Below are 26,699 nucleotides of genomic sequence, written 5' to 3' on the forward strand. Positions count from 1 at the left end.
AATAGTTATTATTACCATCAGAAAGACCTGATTTAGTACATATACGCAAAATAACACATTCCTGAATAAAGATATTTAAAATTGTAACATAATTTATATTAGCAAATTGATATTTGTGTTTTCGGATGGTTTATAGAACGCGCCCGTTTAAGATTGAATATATTTAGTATTGTTTTATATGCCAGCATTGTATTTTCGTAGTAATATCATTATTATTATCCATATGAGAAATGCAGGATTTAGTTTATGATCACAAATTAATGCATATCCGAGCAGAAATATTAAAAAAATAATAAGTTTTTCTGAAAGGGTAAACGTGTTTTAAAACTGTTTCTGCCGAATAGACGACGCCTCTTTTGTTTACATCCAGCCGATCCGTCAATGGCCACAGTCGATAGCTCAAGACGCTTCCTGTCGATTTTACCGTCGATGCAAAGCCGAAAATGAAGAATTTTTGAATTCTGTGACTTACTGCTACGGAGTAGATTGGTGTGTTTGGTGAATATGTAACATTATCTCTAAATAATAGTAAGTTAATGCTTATTTTGTTCCTAAGAGAAGGTGAGGCCATCTCTTATCTACCTACCTAGCTATCTAGGTAGTAGGCCTAGTAGGTAGCTGGACTTGCCAACTCTCTTGACTAGCGCGTTTTTGGCCACCCTCCGAAAAAGTACTTTAACACGCCCTGACACCGGAGATGGTCATCAGTCATGAGTTGTTGGTGGTGATAGCAGGACCTCAAGACCTCTACTCTCCTTTCGAAGTAGGTAAGTGCCTATTTTCTCCAAAGTTAGAAATTAAGGCCATATTTTAAGATTTAAACAGAGGGTAATGAAAAGTTTGACCAACGCAGTGCACATTACCCCATGATGCTTTCGAAATTTTTACTTATAATTAAAAATGTTTAGAAGATTGACGCCATCTCGATGTTTGAGGAGTCGCTTGTGTCAACAAACTTCCCATTTCCTGTGCTGAATCCGCACACCACTTGTACCCATAGATGCTGGGGCACTTTCATCACAACAATCGTAAACACGACTCCCAACCACTACTTATCCAAGGGAACTACAGCAATCTTTGCGGCGTTTTGCACTCTTCAATTGTTTATCATTGTTGTCTATTGGTATGTGTTTACCCTTCAAACTGGGTATAAGACTTACACAAAACCGGGGAAATAAGTGAAATTAGCGTATCTATTTGTAGTATATATACATATTACAGCAATTTTATCATTACTGCATTACTATGACAACTAGAATTCATGGAAAACAGTTTGTAAATGCATCGGCGTATGTGTGAAGCTCCACTAGATTGCCAACAATGAGTCATTTTTCGGCACGTTGTCTGCTCGTAAGTATATACGTCAGAAATATATGTAATTTTTCGGAGTTAATTTGGTTGCAAAATGGGATAATAGACATGAATTAAATAAACATTTTGAAGTATTAAGGTAAAGTTAAACTAAATAATGAATAAAGTAAACAATTAAGGGAATAAAGCTTTGCACCTATTAAGCAGTGTAGTCGTCTGCTGCTCGTAACTGTGTTTGTGGAGTGAGTGCTTAGGAACCAGGAACCGCAACGTGGTTCATGTGCAATTTGGAGTGAATTAAGACCAAAATGTATACAATTACAATCAAATAAGCACTGTGGAGTTTCAGTTGTGATGGCAGTCAGGATAAAACCACTGATTACAAGGTAAAAATGAATTTCAGTTCAAACCACGATCCCAGGAATAAAAAGTTTCATACTACTACTAATATAAGCAACAAAATGTTGTTTTATTGTGCTGATTACGACTGCAATCTTGAGTAAGATCAATACAGGTTACATATATATGCTAGCATTGTTCAAATGAGTGCTGGGAAGGCTGGGAAAGATGGTGGGTTATCTGTGGTTAGAACGGCCAGTCACGCGATTGCTGCCATATTGGATTTCAAAACTGCCTTGAAAACATATTTTACGAAGAGCTCACCTGCATATTTTAGTTTGTATGGGGCTTTCATACATCACATTATGTTGACGAAACTTCAATCTTTTGAATGGTATGCTTAAAGTTGTAATTGCATTCTTGTTTCACCAATTAAATATCGAGTGAATAAGGCCTGACCACACGATGACGATGGATCGTCTGCAGTTGTTTACCCTATTCTAAGGTATTTAACCTGAGCTGTTTTTTGGGCATTATTGGTATGCCCAGACCAAGCAAAAAGAGCTATATATCATTTAAGTACTTTGGGTCATGTGTCATTGATTTTGGAGGGATGGAGGAGGAAGTGAACCACAGAATATACAATCAGCTTGGTGCAATTGGAGGATAACATCAGGTGAGCTATGTGACAAAAGGGTAAATCTAGGCAATAACTCTGCATCAGGTATTTCTTTGGAATTTGCAGTTTAATGTAGTATTTGGGTTGCTTATTAAGAATTTACCATTATTTTTGAGGGATCAACTGTAATTAACCCCTAGGGGCCAGTACTAATCACAGCGAAATACGTTCGACGCCCCAACCCCTAGTGGCTGTCGTATTCGCGGGAACGTTCCTTGCGGTCTGTGCCAAGTTATTGCCTCAAATTATCGACAAAAGATTTAGAATGTAAAGCTGAAGGGAAAAACATACAAAAGCATTGTCAGACCTGCGTTAAACATGGCCCATGAAGAAAGCACAAGAAAGATGGATGGAGTGGCAGAAATGAGAATGTTACTTGGATGTGCATAGTGACAAGGAGAGACAGGATAAGGAATGACTTCATAAAAGGTCTGGTGAAAGTTACAGAAGTATCAAAGAAGTTGCAACAGAGACTATTGCAATGGGTTGGGCATGTTATGATAGGAGGGGAGGATTCTGTACGTAAAAGAACCATTAACGTGGAAGTACCTGGAACGAAGAGGAGAGGTAGACCAAAAATAAGATGGAGAGACAGTTTACAGGGATATGTGGGAGAGGAATGGGAGTGAGGCAATGGTGCTTGATCGCAGAAGATGGAGAAATCTAATAACAAACAGTGACTCCGTATATGGGAAAAACTGAAGATAAAGAAGAAGATTGGTATGCCTAGATTTGAATAGCCCAGGTTTGAATATCTATGAAGGTTGAATTCATTGGGGGTGAATATCTTTATTGATATGGTCAGGCTGGGTCAAGTAACTCTACAGTAATGTCAGATTAGCTGGCCAAGGGTAGAATGTGGCGTGATGGATCATGACTTGTGGGTGGTCCACGTTGATGCATTGGTGTATGCATATTTAGGCTTGTAGTGTGCAATGTATTGATTTTTTAATGTTATACCTCCCATAGACCTGCTGGGGGTTTTGGCAGAAAGAGCAGAGGGAAGATAATAGAGAGAGCTCATTTCGGTAGAACTTGACAAAAATTGCAGGGCCTGGTTCCCTCCAGTTGCCGACTGGGACAGGTTACAGCATTTTTTGAAGCTTCCTCTCCCCCCTCCCCCCCCCCTCTCCCCACCATTTCCAGGGGCCACACCGCCGTAAGTTAAGTTAGATAGGTAAGATTGGATTAGGTCAAGATCTGGTTAGGTCCGGACCTGGCATTATAGGAAAGGTTAGGTCTATTTATGTATGATGAACCTGTCCTGGTCGACAACTGACAGGAATCAGGCCGTGCAACTATTGTAAAATTTTACCCTCATTTTATGTCCAATCCATTAAATTTGATGAGAGAATATATACAGGGTTTATAGATGATATCCTGCCCCCTGAACAGTGAAGTGTTAGCCTAGAATAGTCATCATTGGATGTATGACATAGGCTATTTAGTCATATTATGTAGGTTTAAAGGACCATCCTTTTTTAATCAAGTAATTATATGGTTGTCCATTCAGAACTGAAAAATCAGGATCTGTATGGTTACTGAACAATTCGACTTTTACTGCATTTACACTTTTAGTTGATGGAAGTTTGAATAAATCTCCCAGTTGAGACAACTTAGAAATGTTCCTTTTTAGTTATAGTATTTATACAACTGAGTAATTATAATGATTACTGTTCCAGAAGTCCGTCAGGATGTCTAGTGATGGGCTGCTCTCTCTCCGGTGGAATAATCACCACTCGTCGTTCATGCTGGCGTTATCCAATTTAAGAAACAAGGTTAGTTTTTTTCAGATTCCCCTCTTTAACTGAGCAAGTGTTAATAGATGGATATATTTATTGTAAGTATTCTTACTTTTGCGCTCATATAACTTACAAACATTATACTGTTTGTAAAGTAATTCATGGTAATACTGGAAAAGCAAGTGCCAAATTACTTTTTAAGCAAGGAAAGTATGTTGTAAGCCTTAGGATGAAGTTGTCTTCACTTGTTGTACTGGCTGAAAGCTCTCTTTACTGAGTTTCATCATTAGGAAATATGCTTATCAAAAGTTCCTGTAGTCACCAATTCCTATCATTCATTTCCTTTTCTTCAGATTATTTTACTTTAAAATAATATGTATACTTTATTTCCTATTTATTTTTTGTAGCTGACATTACCCCCACAAAACCCATGCATCCCTGAAAAGTTTTGTGTGTTGGCAATAGGTTTGTGTATCAAGTGTTAATGATCTGTGCTCTTAGTGATATCCTTCAATATGTAATTGTATTTTGAGACATGATGTATGTATAATACATATTTTCATGTAAAGTTACATATTTTCAAGTAAAGTTATATAGTTAGTGTTACTATTTATATTTTTCTGCCGCTGGTGGTTTTTTTTGTTAACCTGGCACTTGACTAAAGCAGCTTGGCAATTAACAAGCAGTTGTGTTTACTCTTTATTTATTTTAGCGTTTGTTTTTCACTGTATCTATCTGGGTACACATGAATAGAAGTTATCACATTAATGCAATCCATTTGTGTAGGACTTGGAAACAGTAAGACTGTTTATTATTTTTTGGCTTGCATTGATAAAGACCTAGCATGACCTTATAATTAAACAGGGAGTGGGAGGAATTGGTCTCCTACCACTTCATATTGGTCTTCAGAAAAAGTAAAGCAGTTTGAGCTTTCAGCAGGTGAGATAGGGGTCTCTCTGTTATAGGTGAGGTTCATCCACCTCTTAACTATCACTCCTCATTTCAGCCAGTGATTCAGCACTGCGTATCCATATGGCTGAGAATTAAAGATTTAGTAAAAATGATTTGTGTATTTGGAACAAAAATGTCAAAAATATGTTTCTGTACGGTATTCTTATTTAAAAAATTAAGAGGTTGTATGCCTATGCTATATCATGACAATTTAGTATAATCTGGAAAAATATTCATCATCATCAATCCTTTTATTCCCAGGAAAACTACAGTGATATCACCCTGGCTTGTGATGGCAAGTTTTACAGTGTCCATAAAATCGTGCTCTCAACGTGTAGCGACTATTTTGTTGAAATACTGAACAGAACTCCTTGTAAGCATCCAATTATTGTTCTGAAGGATATTCGCCAACAGGACCTTGAGGCTCTGTTGAACTATATGTATATTGGTGAAGTAAATGTTGTGCAAAATGATCTTGCGTGTCTAATCAAAGCAGCAGAATGCTTAAGAATCAAAGGTTTAGCAGTACCTGATGAACCTGGACAACATGAAGAGGATTCTAATAACCCTGAGGTGAAATGTGCAAGTGAAACGAAACATAGAAAAAGGAGGCATGAGGAAAATCCATCAGGAGCAGAGTCTCATCCTCCCACTAAAAAAACCAGTTACATGTCTTCTGACGACAGCGTTAGTTCAGAAAGTGGAGAACGTGTTGTGCATAATGATACTTCCTCATATGAAAATCCAGACAAGAGTACAAAGAAGGGATTTAGTGAAAGCCATAGTGGTGAACAGCATGTGAGTATGTAATAGGATTATTCCTTTACCATTTATTGATTTCTTTTAGAGTTTTTTGCACATACATTATGCAGCCAGTAAGACTTTGGGTAGCCTATTAGAAATTGAATTAACTGCTGGTGAATTACCACTGATTTTCTTAATTAGTTCAATAGATAATTCAAAGATACAGTACTGAAGTATCCTTTTGTTTGTTTTTCAGTGGTCAGTCATTTGTTTGAACTGTGTAACCATTTGTTGCCTTACATAATTTTGTTTTTCATTGACTGTTCAACTAATGTTCCACCATTGTAATGACTGTGCCTGTATCTGTTCCAGATATTTTGACTTTTCTAAAAAATTTTATTCTATTTTTTATTTTACTAACTGTTATGTTGGTGTTCAAATGAAAACATCAGGATTTTTCAAACATTTTCACAGATAAATCTGTCATCTTAGTGTTAGGTTCATCAATTTCTTTGGATGACCATTAAAATATATAAACTTGAAAGCAAATTGGAAAATGAAATAAGGTTTGAGAAAATGGAAGTTTTACCATTACTAAAATTTCAAGACCTTTGTCAGTTCTTAATCTGTCTACCCATATATTATTTTCATAATTATAAACTTTTACGGTAATTTTTTTTATACTTGCAAACAAAAATTTGCTGTAGATTGTACTAAGTACTGATCCAAAATTTTGATTCCATTTTGTGCAGTGCTCAGCAGTATGAATTGTCATATGTATTGGATATTTGATCCAGGCGCTATGTAGTGGCTAATTACATGCTTAGGATTTTTAAAGTACTGTAGACTTGAAGGTTTATGTTCTTCATACTGATCAAGTCCTACATTCAGGCAGTCCCCGAGTTACGACGGGGGTTCCGTTCTTGAGATGCGTTGTAACCCGAAAATCGTCGTAAGCCGGAACATCGTCAAAAATCCTAAGAAAAGCTTACTTTTAATGCTTTGGGTGCATTGAAAACCATGTAAACTGCATTCTTATGGCATTTTTCATAAAAAAAACCTTCAAATATTGCTTATTTTGTTCATGCCACTTACCTGACAGATATATATATAGCTGTATTTTCTGACGTCCGACAGAAATTTCAAAAACTCGCGGCACACGCAGTGGGCGGCCAGGTGGTAGTACCCATTCCCGCCGCTGGGAGGCGGATATCAGGAACCATTCCCATTTTCTATTCATATTTTTTTCTGTCGCCGGTCAGTAAACATCTGTTTACAGACCTCTGCTCAGGATTTTTTGGAAATTGACTCGTTTTTAAGTATCTGATTGATTTTGTTGGTATTGAATTGGATTGTTGAATTGGCATGCGCGATAGTGGACCGTTTTTTGATTTTGGATTGACTTTTCTCTATAAGATATGTCTGGATCAAGTGGTGTGAGTTCAGAGTGTGTGTGAGGGCTGATTGTAAGGTGAGGCTACCGAAAGCATCGGTAGACCCCCACACAGTATGTATGAGTTGTAGGGGGCTTCATTGTTTGATTGATCATCGGTGCAAGGAATGTGAGAAATTGACTGATGATGAATGGAGAGCATATGAGTCCTATCGCCTTAAATTGGAGCGCGATAGGATCAGGAGGTCTTCCTCAAGAAGTGGTTCTTCCAAAGGTAAGACTAACGTTTCTCCTGCACTAACACCTGTAGTGTTTACAACCCCTAAACCTGTGTTGCCTTCGGGCTCTGATTCTGTGTCGGGAGGAGCGGATGCTCTCTCTATGATTTTGGAGTCCCTTCGCACTCTGGAGACCAAAGTGAAAGCCTTAGAAACTGGCTCGGTGCAAGTGTGTGATCGTGCCCCCAGTGTTGTGGAGGGGGCGTCAGATCGGCCCCATAATGCCTCTAGGCCTAGACCTCTATCAGACTCCCAAGACCCAGGGAGGAGGTATGTCGAAAGCCGCAAGAGGGTTACGGGGGCTTCCCACCGATCTGGCGTCCCTTCGGCAGACCATGTAGCAAAGACCCAGGCTGCCAAGGACCGTGCACGAGCACGCGTCATGAAGGAGTGCTTCTCGTCCTCCGAAGCGTCCCTCCCCGCACAAGGGGTGGAGCGCTCGGAGAGACTCTCGTCCGTTAAAGAGGACGTTTCTGCGGAGGACGCTTCACGTCCTCTTTCGCCGCTTTCGTCGGAAGACGCTTATGATGTCTTTCCGCCTCAGAAGAGAGGTAGGATCTCCTCCGATGAGGACGCTAGGTTGCGCGCACAGGCGCGTATACCTGAGAAACAGGTAGCTGTTCCTTTGAGAAGGAAGGAGGCGTCCCCTCGCCCCTCGTCTTCTCACAGGACCAGTCCTGCTTCCTCGACTCATTCTTCTCCAACGAAGAACATTCTTTTGTCCCTTCAGGACCAGCTATCCTCGCTTATGGCTCAGAGGACTTCGCCCAGCAGCAGTCGAGCCTAAGCGGAGAAGGACCTTAGACTGCCTGTCAAGAGGACTAAGCAGTCTCCGTCTCCTTCTCCTCCTGCGTCTCGTTCGCCGATCGCTTCTCCTTCAGCGATTCGCCGATCTCGTTCGTCTTATAGAAGGACGTTACGACAGGACGCTTTTGAAGACGCTTTGTGCAAGGTACGTCGGCAGGACGTTCGGCAAAGATGCTTGTCAGGACGCTCGTCAGGACGCTTGGCAGGACGATAGGCAGGACGTTCGTCAGGACGCTTGGCAGGACGCTAGGGGGGGGGCAGACGTTCGTCAGACGCTCGCCAGGACGCTACACAGGACGCTCGGCAGGACGCTCTCCAGGACGCTAGACAGGACGCTTGGCAGGAAGCTCGCCAGGACGTTCAGGCCTCCTTTCAAGACGCTTTCGGGGATTCTGAACAAGAAGTCTTACCCCCAGACGCTTTTTTACGCGCTCAGGCACGTATGCCAGCGAAGAGAGGTAAAGACGCTTCTCGGGCAGGTGAGACTGCCGCGGAAGGCGCGGAACAGACGCTCGGTCCGCCTCAGGACGCTCTTCCATCAGCGAGCAGTAAGCGTCAGAAAGAAGACAGCCGTGATAAGGCTGCATCTTGCAAGGATAGGGGTCTTTGATCTTGCTAAGACCCGCCAATAGGACGCCTTCTCCTGACAGACGTTCTCCTCTTCCGTTTAGAGAAGAAGGAGAACTAGGTAGTTCGGCTGAATCGGGTGAAGAGGAACCTGCTACAGCCCCTTCTACCTCGGATTACAAAGTCCTAGTTAGACTCTTGCGTTCTTCTTTTGAGGACAAATTTCAGCCCGCAGCTCCCAAGTCTCCTCCTTCACAGTTTTCTTCATCGAAACGGGGAAAATCCCGGAGTTCGTAGAGATGAAGACTTCTCTATCGACGAAACGTGCTTTCAAGAAGCTCCAGGACTGGATGATAAGAAGGAGAGACCAAGGCAGACGACCTTCGCCTTGCCTCCTACTAAACTTAGTGGTAAAGGAGGCATTTGGTATAGGACCAAGGACGAAGTGGGAGTTCGTATCCCTTCTTCGGCTCAAGGAGATTTCTCCAGCCTTGTAGACTTACAGAGGAGGTCGCTACCCTCTGCCAAGGTAACTTGGACCGCGTCGGAGACAGACCATCATTTGAAAGGTCTGCTCAGGACGCTGGAAGTCTTCAACTTCCTTGATTGGTGTTTGGGAGTTCTGGATTTGCAAGCGAGAAGCCCAGAATCTCTTAGTCTGGGGGAGCTGTCCAGCGTGTTAGCATGTATGGACAAAGCCGTCAGGGATGGTTCGGAAGAGCTAGTATCTCACTTTGGAACAGCTTTGTTAAAAAAGAGAGCTTTGCTGTGCAACTTCACAGCTCGTTCAGTGACGCCAGCTCAGAAAGCGGACTTGTTGTTTTCGCCTCTTTCGAACCATCTCTTCCCCCAGACTTTGGTAAAGGACCTGACGAACAGCTTACAGAGAAGGCTACTCAGGATCTTTGGCCCAGTCTACAAGACGGTCGGCCGGACCTTCAACCTCTTCGGCTGCAGTTCGTCCGCCGAAGAAAGTAAAGCCCTTTCGTGGGGCTCCCCCCTCGAGAGCAGCTCCTCGAGGGAGAGGGTTTTCACGAGGAAGAGCTTCTTTTAAACCAAAGCCTTCCAAGTGAAAAGCATGTCCTTCAGACACCAGTCGGAGCCAGACTGAAGTATTTTGCGGGAGCGTGGAGAGAGAGAGACACGGACTCTTGGTCCCTCAAGATCGTGGAGCATGGGTACAAGATCCCCTTTTTAGATCTTCCTCCTCTTTCTACGACTCCCAGAGACCTTTCTCCATCCTACCAAGGAGAAAAGAAGAAAGTCTTGTTCGATCTCCTTCAACAGATGATCGACAAAGAGCGGTGGAACAAGTCGCGGACCTGGGGTCTCCAGGTTTCTACAACAGAATCTTCCTAGTACCAAAGCAGTCGTCAGGTTGGCGTCCAGTTCTAGATGTAAGCAGGCTCAATCTTTTCGTGGAAAAGATCAAATTCACGATGGAGACGCCTCATTCTGTTCTGGGAGCGTTGAGACCGGGCGACTGGATGGTATCCTTGGACTTGCAGGACGCGTACTTCCACATCCCGATCCACCCTCTTTCAAGAAAATATCTAAGATTTGTCTTGAACAACAAAGTTTGGCAGTTCAGAGCGATGTGCTTCGGACTGACCACGGCTCCGATGGTGTTCACAGTAGTGATGAAGAACGTAGCGAGGTGGCTACACTCTTCGGGAATAAGAGTTTCCCTATACCTCGACGACTGGCTGATCAGAGCGTCGTCGAGAGAGAAGTGTCTGAAGGACTTGCAGTTCACTTTAGCCTTAGCGAAGTCCCTGGGACTTCTGGTCAACCTCGAAAAGTCGCATCTGACCCCAACACAGTCCATCGTGTTATCTGGGGATTCAGATGGATTCAGTGGCTTTTCGAGCGTTTCCGTCCCAGGAACGTCAGCAGCTAGGCTTAGAAAAGATCTCAGCCTTTCTAAGGAAGGAGACTTGCTCGGCGAGGGAATGGATGAGTCAAGTCTGCTGGGGACCATTTCCTCGCTGGAAGGTTTGTTTCCTTGGGAAGACTGCACATCAGGCCTCTCCAATTCTTCTTGGCAGACGAGTGGAAGGCAAAAGACGATCTCGATGCAGTATTGAGGATATCGATTCCGATCAAGAACCACCTAAGATGGTGGTTGGACCCTCAGAAGCTGCAAGAGGGTGTGTCCCTAAGTCTTTTGAGCCCCGACCTAGTGTTGTTTTCAGACGCTTCCATCACAGGATGGGGAGCAACACTAGGGGGAAAGAAGTGTCAGGCTCCTGGAGAGGGGAACAGGTAGCCTGGCATATAAATGTAAAAGAACTGGCAGCAGTATTTCTGTCCCTGCAGTTCTTCGAGAAGAGTTTGGAGAACAAGATTGTTCAGATAAACTCGGACAATACCACAGCACTCGCTTATTTAAAAAACCAGGGAGGTACACACTCCAGAGCGTTGTACTCCCTAGCGAGAGAGATTCTGCTGTGGGCAAAAAGGAAAGAGGTAACGATCCTGACGAGATTCATTGCAGGTGTGCAAAAACGTCAGGGCAGACCTTCTCAGTCGTAGGGACCAAGTCCTTCCGACGGAATGGACCTTGCACGAGGACGTTTGTCGAGACCTGTGGACGCTGTGGGGACGTCCACTGGTCGACTTATTCGCAACGTCAAGGAACAAGAGACTTCCTCTTTACTGCTCCCCGGTCCTGGATCCAGAGGCAATCGCGGTGGACGCGTTGCTTTGGAATTGGACGGGCCTGGACCTTTATGCCTTCCCACCATTCAAGATTCTGGGGGAAGTCATGAGGAAGTTTGCGGCCTCGGAAGGGACAAGGCTAACCCTGATCGCTCCGATGTGGCCAGCAAGAGAATGGTTCACAGAGGTCATGTCTTTCCTTGTAGACTTTCCAAGGACATTGCCCTGGAGGAAAGATCTACTCAAACAGCCTCACTTCGAAAGGTTTCACAAAAACCTCTCCGCTCTGAGTCTGACTGCGTTCAGACTATCGAAAAGTTGGCCAGAGCGAGAGGTTTTTCGAAGGCAGCTGCGAGAGCAATCGCACATGCGAGACGTGCTTCCACAAGAGCTGTTTACCAGTCGAAGTGGGCTTCCTTCAGGGCATGGTGTAAAAAGGAGGGAGTTTCCTCTTCCTCGACCTCTGTGAACCAGATAGCTGATTTTCTGCTATTTCTCAGAAATGTGCAGAAATTAGCGGTCCCTACCATCAAGGGATATAAAAGCATGTTGTCAGCGGTTTTTAGGCACAGAGGCCTAGACCTGTCTGACAACAAGGATATTCATGACCTTTTGAAGTCTTTCGAGACCTCGAAGGTTCCTCAAATGAGACCCCCTTCATGGAATCTGGATGTAGTCCTGAAATTCCTTATGTCGAACACTTTCGAACCGCTTCAGACAGCGTCTCTTCGGAATCTGACAAGGAAGGCTCTTTTCCTAACTTCTCTTGCGACGGCTAAGAGAGTTAGTGAAATTCAAGCGTTTAGCAAGTTAATGGGCTTCAAAGGGGACAATGCTGTCTGCTCGTTGAACCCATCTTTCTTGGCGAAGAATGAAAATCCTTCGAACCCTTGGCCGAAGACTTTTGAGATCAAAGGTATGTCAAGTCTGGTGGGCCAAGAACCAGAGAGAGTCCTTTGCCCGGTAAGGGCTCTCAAGTTCTACGTGCATAGAACTAAAGAGGTTAGAGGTCCCTCAGGTAACCTCTGGTGCTCTGTGAAGAGGCCAGAGTTTACCTTTATCAAAGAATGCAGTGGCTTTCTTTCTAAGGGACACCATTCGGGAGGCTCATTCATCTTTCCAGAAGACTGATTTGAGCCTCTTCCGAGTAAAAGCGCACGAAGTACGAGCCGTCGCTACCTCTCTTGCCTTCCAAAAGAACATGTCAATCAAGGACATCCTCGATTGTACCTTTTGGAGGAGCAACTCCGTCTTCGCCTCACATTACCTAAGGGATGTGAGAACGATCTATGACGATTGTAATGCACTGGGGCCATACGTTTCTGCGGACACAGTATTGGGGTCCGGAAGTAGCTCTTTCCCTATTCCTTAGTTAGGTTAAGTTAGGTTGTTGTGTTTTTAGGTTGTGGTGAGTCTTATGTGAAGATCTCCCATCCGTTAGCTAGTTTTAAGGGGTTTGTGTATAGTTGGTCAGGTGGTGGTCAGTTGCTTCGTTGCCCTCATTTGTATGGCCTCGATGATCTTGTCACGCTGAGGTCTCGCACCCGTTGACAGATCATCCAGAGCGCACCAGCACTACAGGTCTCCACCTGGCTGGCAACTCTGTAATTAAGCAAAAGCAGCCTTACGTGACAGTAATCACATAGTCTACTTTGCAAACAGGTAAGGAACCAAGATGTATATCATCTACTTAATTTTAGTTTCCCAAAAAATCCTATTCTGTCTTTCCCCACCATCCGAAGGTGTGATTCAGCTATATATATATCTGTCAGGTAAGTGGCATGAACAAAATGTTATTGTTATTATACAATTAAGTTTGTTCATACTTACCCGCCCTCCTCCCCTCAGGAGACAGAGGCATTAATAAAAAATCATGAATAGAAAATGGGAATGGTTCCTGATATCCGCCTTTCCCTAGCCGGCGGGAATGGGTACTACCACCTGGCCGCCCACTGCGTGTGCCGCGAGTTTTTGGAATTTGCTGTCGGACGTCAGAAAAATACAGCTATATATATATCTGCCAGGTAAGTATGAACAAACTTAATTGTATAATAACAATAACATTTTGCATTTTTGGTGTCATATTTCTTCTGCTGCGTTGTAGGCATCGTAACCCTGGAACATGCGTTGTAACCCTGGAAATAATATCCGATGAATATAATTGTAAAGCGCCTTAACCTCGGAACGTCGTAAGCCGAGCCCGTCGTAATCCGGGGACTGCCTGTATATATTATAAACATTAGTTTTACGCTATCTTAGTATACATTGGTGCATGCAGTGTAAAGATCCATTTAACTTATTTTAGATGTTTTTTCTCCAGCCCCCGGTAACTGACTTTGTAATAAAAGAGGAAGCAGATGTAAAGTACGAAGATGATGATGGTATTCAGCTTACAGATACAGATACAAATGATAATATAGAAAATTCTGTAATGGAATCAAGGTGCACACCACAGGGAACTAAATTACCAAGTGAATCGGGAGAGTTAAACTTCGGAAGTTCTCTTGGAAGTGGAGTGAGTCCAGATATTCATAATCCTAGTATTCCACAACAGTATCCACTGCAACCGCAGACCTTTGAAGATATTGTGTCTCAAGCAATACCAGGTCCAAGTTTACAGAGTGTAAGTATGTTCTGGTTGTTTACTTGAGTTTATGCTATCAGGAAACAACCTTTTGATCTGAACTTCAAAAAATTGTGATGTATGAATTTTCTACATTCCATCATATGTTGAAGTGTTAACTATGATCTCTTTTGAGGTTTAAAAGCTTTGAATTGAAAATTTCTGTGATAGGTGAATTTGTGTCTGATGCAAACCATAATTGGTTATGTTAAACAGTTGTACAGTTACTTAAGAGCCCTTTTTCACCCAATTTTATCTCTTCTCAAGGAATATGAAATATTTATAGAATGGCATGGTCATTATTGATAGAAAATCCAAATGATTTACTCAAACTAATCCTAAGAAATGGATTTCCTGGTACTTTATTGTAAATTCCGTATGTCATTGCTTCATGTAGATCTTCCTCCTGCATTAGAGTGGGGGACTCCATTTGTGAAAGTCTAGGCTCCAATGAATATGGTGAATAACAGAAGGTAATAGGGAATATAGAGAGAAGAGATCAATATAGAAAAGAAAAAAGTAAATTAGTAGGTGAATGCATAGGCAAAATACTGATTGATAAATTAGGAAACAGAATGCTTTTAAGATATCTTATTAAGGATGAAGAGAGTTGTATTTGTAAACTTATGTTTTTGGATTGTTTTGTGTTTGATTCTCATCTAGAATTTTCCCAATTAAAGTCTACTATTGTATTTTAGGATGGAGGACATAGTTGGGATAGTGACTGTGGTAAGAGAGACTCGGCTGCATTCCACTTACAAGGATTTCCAGAGAAGAAGTCCCTTCCGCCAAATCATCATAGTACACAGTCAATGGTAAGGGTCATTTGTTTTCACTTTCATTTTTATTTGCTGATAGAAACCCTTTAGTTTTTCATTTTTCTTCACAAATAGAAACCCATCAGTTTCAGATTTTGTTCTACTTTGTACTCGTAATAAGAGATAGAACTTAACTACGGATAGGAAATAACCCTGTGTTCGCATGAAGAAAAATCAAGTCTTTTTAAGGAACCTCTTCTTGTATGGCCTAAGATGCCTGAGACATAACTTTTGATCCTAATTACTAACAAATGTAAAAGGTAGGTGGAGACCATTGGGAGGACACATCTCATTGGCTATAACTAATTACTGTACATCCTTCCTGGATAGTTATTTCATGAGTAGGTTTTTAACCAACTCAATGTAGTCATTCCATGTACTGGGAATTAATTGCATGTGCAAATTTTTTATCAAGAAATTATATCTATTGTGTGTGTTTTGGAAGTCTGAAATTGTCACATTTAATTTTGTTAAACTTGAACACTTGCTCAGTTTTTCTATTCATTCATACAATTAATAACAGGACCTCATGTAAACAGGATGGTATCTAATGGAGATTTTTGAAAAAAAGTTACAAGCTTTCAAGGACTATCTGTCCTCTGGTAGCTACCAGAAATGAGGAATCACAGTCCTTGAAAACTTGCAGCTTTTTTTAATAATATATCCGTTAGATAACCCCCCCTCTGTAAATGAGGTCATGTTATTATTAATTTTATATTGTATACAAGATACATCTTTGAGGTGGTCATATATAATTTTTCTTTTTTGTAGCTTGTGTTTCATCATCAACTAATGCTGTAAGCTTTATTCTTCTGTAAGCATTTGTCATGGGATTTCTTAGCATTGTTGTGACCATATGATAGATAAGACCTCTTATTTTACTCATGTCTTAATACATAGGAGGGACATTTAACCGAGTGCTGGTCACACATTTTAAACAAGTAATTTGGAGATTAATCAGAAAAGCAGTTCCACTAATCAGAAAAGCAGTAGCTGTATAATCATGAGGAGAACGAGACCAGTGACATGGCCCAGGAAGTAGTGGAGAAAGGGCATAGACTGAGGTGGAAGTGTGCTTATAGAAGAGCATAGAGCGAACTCATTTGATGTCCAACCAAGTACACTAAAGAAAAAATTGATGTCAAGGTGATTGTAATGATTAAAAGGGGAGGTGAAGTCAGCCAGAAAAGTATTGGATAATGAAAGCAAAAGGGTGGAAACCAGTAGCATGGCTTAGATATGTAACCAAAGTATAATTTGAGGGTTTTGCACAGGATCTCACACGAGCTTTTTACTTTTCTAGAAGCAGAGAATGAATATTGGTGGTGCTTTTTGTAAACGTAGAGTATGTTTGATTTTTCATCTGATGGTATTATAGTACCCTTGTTGATTTTCGTTATTTATAGGAGTGCAACTGTTAGCCTTGGAAATACGTATGGTGGTACTTTTATTGGAGTTAGTTTCTCGTCCCAAATGAAAAATTAAGCCACTGCTAAGGCTAAACAACACTAGAAATTTAGAAACATTTTAGTTAATGCAGGGACTGCCAAATTAGCCAGTCGTATACCTAGCACCTACTCCTTGATTCACTGTGGACAGGGAGTGCTCTTGTCAAACAAAGAGTTTTTGAAGTATATGCTTGATGCCACCTTTTCCAAGCTTTTATTTTCTGACAACTTCTCAAAACCATGTTTGTTCATCACAAACCCGTCAATCACATTAAGCACATCAGCATGGTCTGTGATGTTAGTTTAATGATGAGGTTAACGTGATCGATGGGTTTGTATGAAAAGCTCATTGTATGTTGTAAAAAGTTTTTCAAATTTTACCAGACCAATTAATCAAATCCACAGATTCTTATTGGTGACTTGTTCCTAAATGAGAATGGAACAAGTTAAAAAGTTTGAAAGCTAAGAAGAATGAGGCTGAAGTGAATGGGGGAAAAGTAAAAGATTGAAAGCAATGGGAGCCTGGGTTGAAGGGACACTGCATAGAACCTTCAGTACTGTCTTCAGTAAAAGCATGCAAATGTATTGTAAATGGTCTTCTTACATCTGCACAGATGTGGGTTTAAGTACCTCATACTTCAGACCTTTGTTTTACTATTGCTGGAATATTCGTTTTCCTGTTAATCTGTCTGCCAGATAAACCATAATAATTATGATTCAAGCCGTAGTTTAAAAATGTCAAGAGGTCATCTATCAATAGAGAAAACTTCTGCCATCAACATTATAGCCTGGACTTAAAAATAGTTGCGTACTACTCACTTTTAAGGTCATCAGCATCCATAGTGTGTTGAAGGGCCAGTGACATCACTGGCTCCATCCTTTAGAGCTGTGGAATAGTCTACTTGGCAGTTTTATGGAGGTTAATGGTCATCAATTTAAGAGGGGATGTGATGCCCTTTTAAAACACTTTTTGTCATTTCCTTGACTTGTTTTGTTTGTCTTAGCTACTATTGTTTTTTATTTATCATTATTTTTATAAGCCAGTTATCCTACTCCTTGCTATACTTTCATCTTCTAATATGTATATGGATGCAGTTGTCTTTGGACACTTTTTAGGTAGTTGCATATGAATATGTACTGTACTAATATAGAATATCATTGACGATGGCGACAAAAACAACAATAATCGTAACACTTATAATTATAATGATAATACTACGTACTTCCATAATCTATGGGGGCAGTACATTTAATTGCTGTAATGTTTCCAGAAAATGATATCTATGAAATTCCTCTAAGCAGAACTCTACAGCTATCATGTAGGAAAGACCATATAGTATATAGTTTTTTGTATATTTTAAATGGTGTAATTTTACTGACAGTCTCTGGGAGGGCATGGCTGTGCCTAGGGGTCTGGCTATTTTGGCGTATTTCAAGCGGAAAAAAATTTTTGCATTCAGGAAGCTCATCTGTTATTAACTAAAGGACCTCGCTTATCTTTGCCAAGGACATTCTTTGTTTTTAATCTCACAGAGGTCAGTGTACAGTCATTTAGACCACTTGTTTATTTTCTTCTTCATATGTTTGCTTATGGTGATCAGACATTTTAACTTCAGAAGCTATTTCAATCCTCTTTGATAGGTTGATAGATTTTTGAGAAATTTGTAAAATTTTACTTGCCTGTGCTGATGGCTGATTGGCGAGGAAAGTTGTGGAATTGTATATGTACAGTATACAGTATTTCATCTTAATTTAGGTTGTTGTATAGTCCTTGGCCCCCTGAGAAGTTCAGGATTCCTGCAGATATGTTGAAAGCTTTTTGTGGATGTTCAAGATGTTTTTGACGATCGCAGAGGTTCTTTTGTAAGGGTGCTTTGTCCAGAAGGTGAAAGTATTTTGAAGCATATAAGTGATTGTTTTACAATTTTTCTCCTCTTGTTTTTGTCAGTGACTGACAGATCAAGCATAAGATAAAGATTTTTATTGTAAAATTGGTGGCCATTCCTAGTACTCACCAGCACAAGCTTGTAAACAGTAAGAATGCCTTTCCCAGTTTGCTGAATGGGAGATATTTGCTTTTGTAAAACAATGGTTTGTATGCTACAAAATAGTGAAATTCCTGTAAAAAATGTGTAAGATTTACATATATGCTGTTTATGCCGTATACATATACTACAGTATGTACTATGAATATGTATTCATGTACATTGTGTATGTATATGTACTTCTTTAGTAAGCTTATGCCGACTGTACGAGTGAACTGATGTACATTCTAGGGGCAAGCAAGATCTGGGTTGGGGCAACAAGTTGTATGTGGACAGCCGAGCCATCCTGCTAAAGGACCAAGAGAGCCCACTGATATATACACTTATCGTAGAAGTTATAATGAACGGAGTTCCCAAATAACTGCCGATGATTCGAGGCATCTAACAGGTGACCAGTTGAACGACTCACTCGAGAAGAGGTGCTGTCAAATCTGCGGATACAAGGGACAAGACGTTTCACAGCTGCGCAAGCATCTACGCATTCATACTGGAGAAAAGCCATTCCAGTGCCCTAAGTGTGACTATTGCTCTGCTCAGAGCAGCAACTTGAAAGCTCATATAAAAAGGCATCACTCTGATCTTTATTATCAAGAGGGGCCACTGGGCGATTGCCAGTATCAGGAGTTACAAGATATGGTTCTACTAGATTATGAGTAATTGTGCAGGACTTGTATACTTTTCCTTCCAATTCAGCATTCTAAATATTAAGTACTCGACTGTATTCTAGTAGAAATTCTTTTCTTTTATCTAACAAGTGTTGTACAAAGAACATTCTATCTTAATGCTGTATCTTTATGTTGTGATTATTTTTTTTTCAAAAATAAATGTAGAAAAAGTTTTACAAGCTATTTCTTTCAATCAATCCAAATTTAGTTGAGGATAGCCAGATGGGATTTTGAGGACATGTATGGAGGTCTTGTTAGGCTTTAGGTTTTCAGATTTTCCACTTGCAGCCTGTTAGAAAAGGGGATGGAAGTTTGTACTAGGGCTCCAAACTCGTAGAAAACATTTGTTGGTGAAAATAAAGAAATTGCTGGTCAGTCATGGTGGTAATTCCAATTTGCATAATTTAGATGTCAACACTAGGGAGCAAAACAAATCGAGTAGGATTATTGGTTGTGAGATAAATTAAAGGAAAGGATGAAGGTTCTGGGAATAATAAAACACAATCATAGGAGCACTGAGGCTCATGGAAAAACTTGCTGGAAAGATATATGTACATATAGTACACTGTACATACCATGGGTAGGTTTGATGCTTGTGTAATGGACAACTCTCTCCAGCAAAAAGAAACAGGGAACTACAACTTTATATACCAACAGATTACTTGATTTCTGTAGTTTAACCAAATTGCAGTAGTATATTATTTCAAAATAGAAATACTTCCTGTGTATTAATTGTAGCAGATGGTGTTTCAAGAGGCACTCAGGATTTCAAAGTATACATGGATTAAGAGGTTCCCAAAATGTAGTGGTGGAAGATCAGGTTTTAGCGGGGGAAGAGTATTTGTCCCTTTGAGAACTCACTAGACTGTCAAGCAGGTACTGAGAGGGCAAAAATTCAGAAGAGCATTACAGGCCTGGATGAAATGTAAAAGGAATGCTTATTTCTAGTAAATGAATGATCTCATCATTAGACAAGCAAAAACTTGTAATGAGTGCTCAAGGCCTCTGCTGTTTGCTGCCTGCAAATACTCAGGAAGCACAGAGAAACTCACCAACCCTAGTACCGTTCGTTTTTCAAAGTCCTGTATTTTATTTGCTTTTTATAATGGGATTTCTTTTTCTACCTTTTCTTCTTTGTTGATACTATCTACCACAGTACTACGTATATGCCATGCAAGGTCACACTTCCTGACAAGCTCATTTACTTTTTTAAACCAAGACATTTATTTGGACTTACCAATTGCCTGGCTAACTAGTACCACAGAGTAATTTCAGTATTGTTGTGAGTGCCAATCTGTGATGTCATTTCTTACCTTGGGTTCCAGTAGCCTAATTTTCTTGTGGGGGTCATGTGTTGGGCACCACCTGATGGGTCATCTCTTGCCACTTCAAGGAACATGATCATATTTTCGTAGACAGTGATCCCTTTGTGCCAAAAGGATAAATAGTGATTTGCATCAGCAAAGCATATAAGTTAATAAAAAGAAAAATTAGTTTTTATACAAACCCATTAATTTTGTATTGCATTTCTGTGCACAAATAGGATGTGTAAAAGTGATTAAATTCATTCTTTCTTTCCTTACATCTTTAGCCAAAACCCTTATGGACAGAGTCAACAGACTATAAATCTGAGAGGGTTCCAAAGGGAAATCAGCCTGCAGAAAATGTTATAAGTAAATCAATATGAGGGAATAGAAAATACAACTGATACATCTGGAAGTCATTGGAAAGCAAGAATGAATTTACTCCTCACTTAAGTATGCGGAGGTCAGAAGATTCCATAACTGCACTATGAAACAAATGAAAGTATTTACAATCAAAAGATTTTATCTATGCAACCCATTATGATATGCACTGGAAGGTTATTGAACTCTGGGCTTAAAGATAATCAATGTAGTTGTAGTAAAGCACTGTTCACTCAGGAATATGTTTATCAGTATTAAATATAAGGATATTGTAAGGAAAAAATATTTAGACTATTAGGGTTGACAATAATTTGCCTTGTTATTTGCAGTTCATAGTAGTTTGAAGTGGTTAAGAAATATTTCCCCTTACTGTGAGGAATCTTTTATTCCTGTACATAGTGAGATGTAGAATAGCTTTGATTAGTTGTGCATTTGTACCTTACTAGATAAAGTATTCCATCATCATCATCATTATCATTTCCATCATTTAATTTTTCAATTTTGGTTTTCCCTCCGTGCGATTAGATGTTCGCCTTTATGGGATTATGTATACTACTTCTGATGAGTTCATTTTATTCTCCTCAGTCTTATTCACTCTCTGCCTGAATATCTATCTGGTACAAGTCACAATTCATGACCTTCCTCCAAGTGCCACCTACCAAGATTACTTCTCTCCCTTTATTACATGTTAAAGCTGTCTCATTTCATTTTGTGGGATCGGGATGTGCAATCTCTCTGCATCTTCATTGTTTGTTGTATAATGTTCTTTGTACATTCTGCCCTAATTTTCAGCATTTTGCAATCATACTTTTTAAGAATACCCTCATTTTCTTTGTGATGTTCCAGTTTGTCTGTAGCTTAATAACTCATATCGCTTTATCTGTGTTAGTAAAGTTTTTCGTACTGCTTTCATAGAAGACTCATACCTTAATATGTCACCTAATATGTCCTTCAACGTCTGCCCTTCTATCATAAGATTGTCATCTTAAAACCCTTCATTACGGCTCCTTGTATACATATCATGGTCTCTGAAAATCTATACAATATCCACACCATAATGTTCTAAGCAGCTCTTAATGACACCATCTTTTTCATTCTGTACAATATAGAAAATAACAAATGACCATTTTTCATAGTACACCCTGATATGTTCTTCCTTTCTGGTCAATATAATCTTGGTTTTGCTGGCATTCAATTCTGGTTCTCCAATCCACTCTTCCTAATTTTATAAAGTTTCTGTGTCACCATTCACTGATTCTACCATTCACATGAAGTCATCTACTACATAGTATGGCTGCTCTGAGAATTCTTTGCTTTTTGCATTCTTTTATAGCTTCCTCCATTATTATGATTAACAGTAAAGGATTGTGGACGTGGTCAGTGTTTCTTTCCAGTACTTTCATCCTTCACAGTCTCAAGGGCTTTTCTTGGTACTTTCTTGGTGTGCCACGAGGCCAGTGTAATCTAAGAACAGTATCATCAAGATTTAGTATTCCCTGTTTGTTCCTCACCAATATCAACATCCTCCATTTCATATTCATTCTCATCATTCAATAATTCTCTGAGTTCTGCTTCCATCATCCTGTTATATCTTTGCTTCAGCTATACCTTCTTCATCTTCAATATTTCACTTAATTTTCAACTTTCATGTTTTTTCCTTCTCATTGCTCTTTCACTTTGGTATTCCAAACTTTGATTAATGTAAATTGCTGTGAATTTATGCCTTTGCAAACACAAGGTTGATTATTGGCTTTGCTTTTCTAGGGTTGCCTTGAAGAAACATACCAAAACACGAGAGGAAACATATTTCGAGAGTTGAGCAGTGCAAATTGGTACGCAATTGAAAAACAAGTCGTGAATGATTCATGGATGGACACAGATAACAGTCGGCATGCCAGGGAATGGAGGTGCATGTTTCCCGAGTGCGGTTATGTTACCGACAGAGAATCTTGGCTCAAGCAACATTTCAGAAAACACACGGGTGAAAAACCGTTTGTGTGCCCGTATTGTTCTTTCCGATCGGCTCAGAGGGGAAACCTGAATGTTCATATCAAGAGAGTTCATCTCACAGACCCTGTGTCTAGTGTAGATGACAGCAGTGGCAGAAATTCAGAAAACTCAAATGCTATTTCCTCAGGTGTTGTAGAAAAATAAGCCAAACACAAATAGCATTTCTCATTATGTTTTGGAACTATGGATGATTTTGGATTCATGTAGAGAAATCTTCTGCATACTTTTGTATACAGTTATTAATGAAAACTAACTGATTTTAAGATAAAGATCTTGTATCATTGTCATGTCTTTTCACTGTTTTGTTCATTATAATGGAGTGCTGATATCCGCAAAATTACATGTTTTGAATATGCCCTATTCAATAGGGACTCATTATTATATGTTAAACATGCTGAAATTAAGTATTTTCTGTACAATCTGTATTTCATTTCTGCTTTCTAGTTTGTTTTTGAATGTTTGATATCATGCAAATTTGGACAAATTGAAATTGAAGAGATACTGACTTATTCTAAAATAGGGTACTATATGTATCTCCTTCATGAAAATTTGTTTATGTTTTGATCTGTTTTTAAGTGACCCACCAAAATTGTTTAAGGGTACAGATTGTGTTATCTTTCAAACTAAGATGTTTTCTATTGACTTTAGGAATTTGCCATTGTTACTTAATAAAATCAAGATTCTAAAGAGAAGTTCCCATAATTAATCCTTATGCAACATGTCACTACTAACTAATGTCTGATTTTTTTCATGTCAGTGTGAAGAAAGAATTGTTGGGAAGAATATGTAAGCGACGACACTTTCTAATTGGTTTGATGGTAAATTCAGAACACATGCACCAAGTTTGGTTAACGGGAGGTAAATAAAAATCTGAGATCTCTTAAACGGCACATCAGTAGAGGAAGATTAACTAGGTTCATTTGTAAAAGTATTTCCTAGAATACCCTGTCATTTTGACTAAGGGATGCATTCTGTAAGGCACATGATTGTGTCAGCTCATGAGTTTAACATGTTGCTTGTTAGTTCTAGCTAACTGAGCTGAACAACTTTCATTTTACTACACTTAAGACAGACTGCTCATTTCACAAACTCATTTTTGCCAGGACCTTTCAACGTAGGTAAGTAGGCGATTACCTAGTTCCATCTTCATATAAATTCGTTCAAACATTTTGCCGTTGAGTTTACACACGACAGTTCCTTGCTGCTCTTGACCGTTCAACTGACCTGGTATCAGATCTTGAGTTCATCCTAGGTATGGCAGCTAAGGAGAGTTCTCCCTCAATAATGCCTATCAGTTTGGTAAATCTTTATCTGTGGCATTACATTGGGTCTTCAAATTATTAACACAAGGGTTCTGTAGATATCAAGAAATTTCCACATCTCATTTCCCTGACTGGTTATCATTGTTTTAGTGACAATGTTTCATTAGAATGGTAGATGTTAGTAGGAAAGGGAATACTTTTCTCCATAGTTACGTATTTACCTTCTTTTCACCTTAAACTTTTGGTTACTTAAACTTTGTCCACATGTATCATATCTACTTGTTCTTGGTGAGTAGTAATGAACTGTTACCATAATATCACAAACATATGAATATCATATCTGTGGGTTTGTATATACCAACTGGTCAGCCTTTAGAGAATACCACAGTCTTAAAATACTGGTTTATTTGGAATTGAATAAAATACAGCCATATATAGATGTTCCAGTGATATTCTCAGGATAGTCCACTTAGGATCAAATAAATCCCCCACCTTTCAGAATCTGCTAATGATAAACTCTGACCTTTTCTCTCCTCTCTCTCTCACTCTCTCTCTTTGTCTTTTACAGAACCTCCAGGACCGCTTGAGAATCCATCCCTGTCCGTACTGCAACAAAGAGTTTGACTTTGCCAGTAGCTTGGAGAGGCACATCAGAATTCATACGGGGGAGAAGCCCTTTGCCTGTACTCTTTGCCCATACCGCACGACACAGCGTTGCAACCTCGACCGACACAGTATGACACATGCCACCAAACCTGTGGTCTTTAGTGGGGGCCAACAACAACAACAGCAGCAGCAGCAGCAACAGACTTCTTCATTGCCTAGTCTGCCTACCTATCCAAAGTCTAACTGAGGGAATGAATGTTCTTGAAAAGTACGTATGGAAAGTTTGATTGGAAAGTGTGTGTTGAAATTTTGACTGGAGAGTAGATATGTATTGAAATTCTTATTGGAAATTTCATTGATTGATTTGTGGCTACTGAAACGCCTAGGTTATTGACGATGAAAATTATATGTGAAGTCTTCTTTGAAAATTATGTATTGAAATTTTTATGGAATGGTACGCACTGAAATTTTGATTGGAAATTACGTATTGAAATTTTAATTGAAGTGTGAAATTGAAATTTTTTTTGAGAAGCTCTCATTAAAATTTTTATGGAAAGTATGTTGTGTCTCACACAGTTCGTTTCAGGTAAGAACGTTTACTACCTGGCTACCAAAACTGACAATGTTACATTTTCATGAACGTTAGGCTTTCAAGCCAACCACCATGACACTTCTGGCTATTCAGTGCTAAGGGAGTGAAAAGAGGGATTTGGAGTGGTTGGACAACAAGTTAGAGGCCAAAAAGTTTGAAGGAAGGAAGCACAAATGGAGGTGACTACAGGCAGTCCCCAGGTCACGATGGGTTCGGCTTATGACGTTCTGAGGTTAAGGAGCTTTTCAACTATATTCATCAGAAATTATTTCCAGGGTTACGACGCATGTTCCAGGGTTACAACGCCTACAACGCTGATCTGGCAGAAGAAATATGACACCAAAAATGCAAAATAATCAATATTTTAAAGTTTTTATTGTAGTGTCTTACCGAACAATTATACAGCCGTGATTTCCACGAGCGGCAGGAGACTAAATTCAAATTTGGCGCATAGGCGTCGCCAACTCTGGTGGTGATGACGTCATCTCCCTCCACTCGCGGGAGAACCAGGTACAACTGCCCAGGTGAATCCAATTCTTTTCTTGCTGGCGTCCGGTGAACATCGGTGGTCGGTGCGGTTGGATGACTTTGCTTCACTTTTTCTAGTGGATTTGATCTTCGGAATTGGTGAAGTACTCTTTTTTGACGTTGCCGTTAATTTGAATATTTAGGCTTTGCCATGTTGGATTCTAGTCCGTCGGGAGTTAGGTTTTGCATCTCAGGATGTAAAACTAGATTATCCAAATTAGAGTATGATTCTCACACTAAATGTGTTAAGTGTAGGGGACAGGTTTGTTCAGCAGATCGAACATGTAATGAGTGTAGTGATTGGACTGAATCTCAATGGAAGTTTTTTAGTTCATACTCGGAGAAATTAGCGAAAGACAGAATTAGGAAAGCAGCGCTTAGGGAAAGAAAGCTTAGCACTGCCTCTTCTTGCGATGCATCTGTTCCTTCTGTTTCTCCTCAAATTGTTATGTCTCCTTTAACTACACCTCCTATTCCTCCTACTAACCCCACTTCTCCGGCTTCCCGTGTAGTTTCTTCCGACACCATTGCCAGTCTGGAATCGAGGTTCGATCAGAAATTTTCGGTACTAGCGAATACGGTTATGCAACTGGGTAATTCGGTTAAGACGTTTTTGGAGAAAGCGGTTTCAGGTAAGAGTGTAGTTGAGGGTGTGTCTGTCTGTCCTGACACGTCTCCTAGACAAAGGTCACTGTCCAGCTCCCCTGCACCGGGGAAAAGACATACCGGAAGTCCAAGGGAGTTGATCGGGAGTTGCCCACAGACAGGCGCCTCTCTTGTTGAACCTGTTGCGCCTCAACAGGACTCGGGTAAGCGTTGGAAAGGCGTTGCGGTTAGACGCCTTTCGACTGATTCAAACGATTCGTCTCCGGTCGCGTGGCGCTCTTGGCAAAATTCGTCCGTTTCGCGTCCCTTAAAGAGGCGTTCAGGTGCCGACTCTTCGCC

At 40.2% G+C, this 26,699-nt stretch overlaps 1 protein-coding gene across 6 annotated transcripts; it reads left to right on the forward strand.

Moving 5' to 3' along the window:
- Positions 1 to 362: 362 nt before the first annotated feature.
- LOC135223813 (zinc finger protein Xfin-like) lies at positions 363 to 25,020 on the forward strand. 6 transcript variants are annotated; one of them, XM_064262642.1, is made up of 6 exons: positions 363 to 489; positions 4,012 to 4,107; positions 5,284 to 5,820; positions 13,793 to 14,095; positions 14,794 to 14,910; positions 18,638 to 19,248. In XM_064262642.1, exons 2-6 carry the CDS (start codon positions 4,024 to 4,026, stop codon positions 19,061 to 19,063), a joined length of 1,467 nt encoding a protein of 488 aa, XP_064118712.1. In that variant the 5' UTR covers positions 363 to 489; positions 4,012 to 4,023; the 3' UTR covers positions 19,064 to 19,248. The 6 variants fall into 6 exon arrangements, with proteins under 6 accessions (XP_064118712.1, XP_064118714.1, XP_064118717.1 ...); XM_064262644.1 differs by having other exon boundaries at positions 367 to 489; positions 4,015 to 4,107; positions 18,638 to 19,249; XM_064262647.1 differs by lacking the exon at positions 18,638 to 19,248 and adding an exon at positions 24,597 to 25,020 and having other exon boundaries at positions 369 to 528.
- The last annotated feature ends 1,679 nt before the right edge of the window (positions 25,021 to 26,699 follow it).

This window comes from Macrobrachium nipponense, chromosome 10 (assembly GCF_015104395.2).
Source record: "Macrobrachium nipponense isolate FS-2020 chromosome 10, ASM1510439v2, whole genome shotgun sequence".
Taxonomy (NCBI): domain Eukaryota; kingdom Metazoa; phylum Arthropoda; class Malacostraca; order Decapoda; family Palaemonidae; genus Macrobrachium; species Macrobrachium nipponense.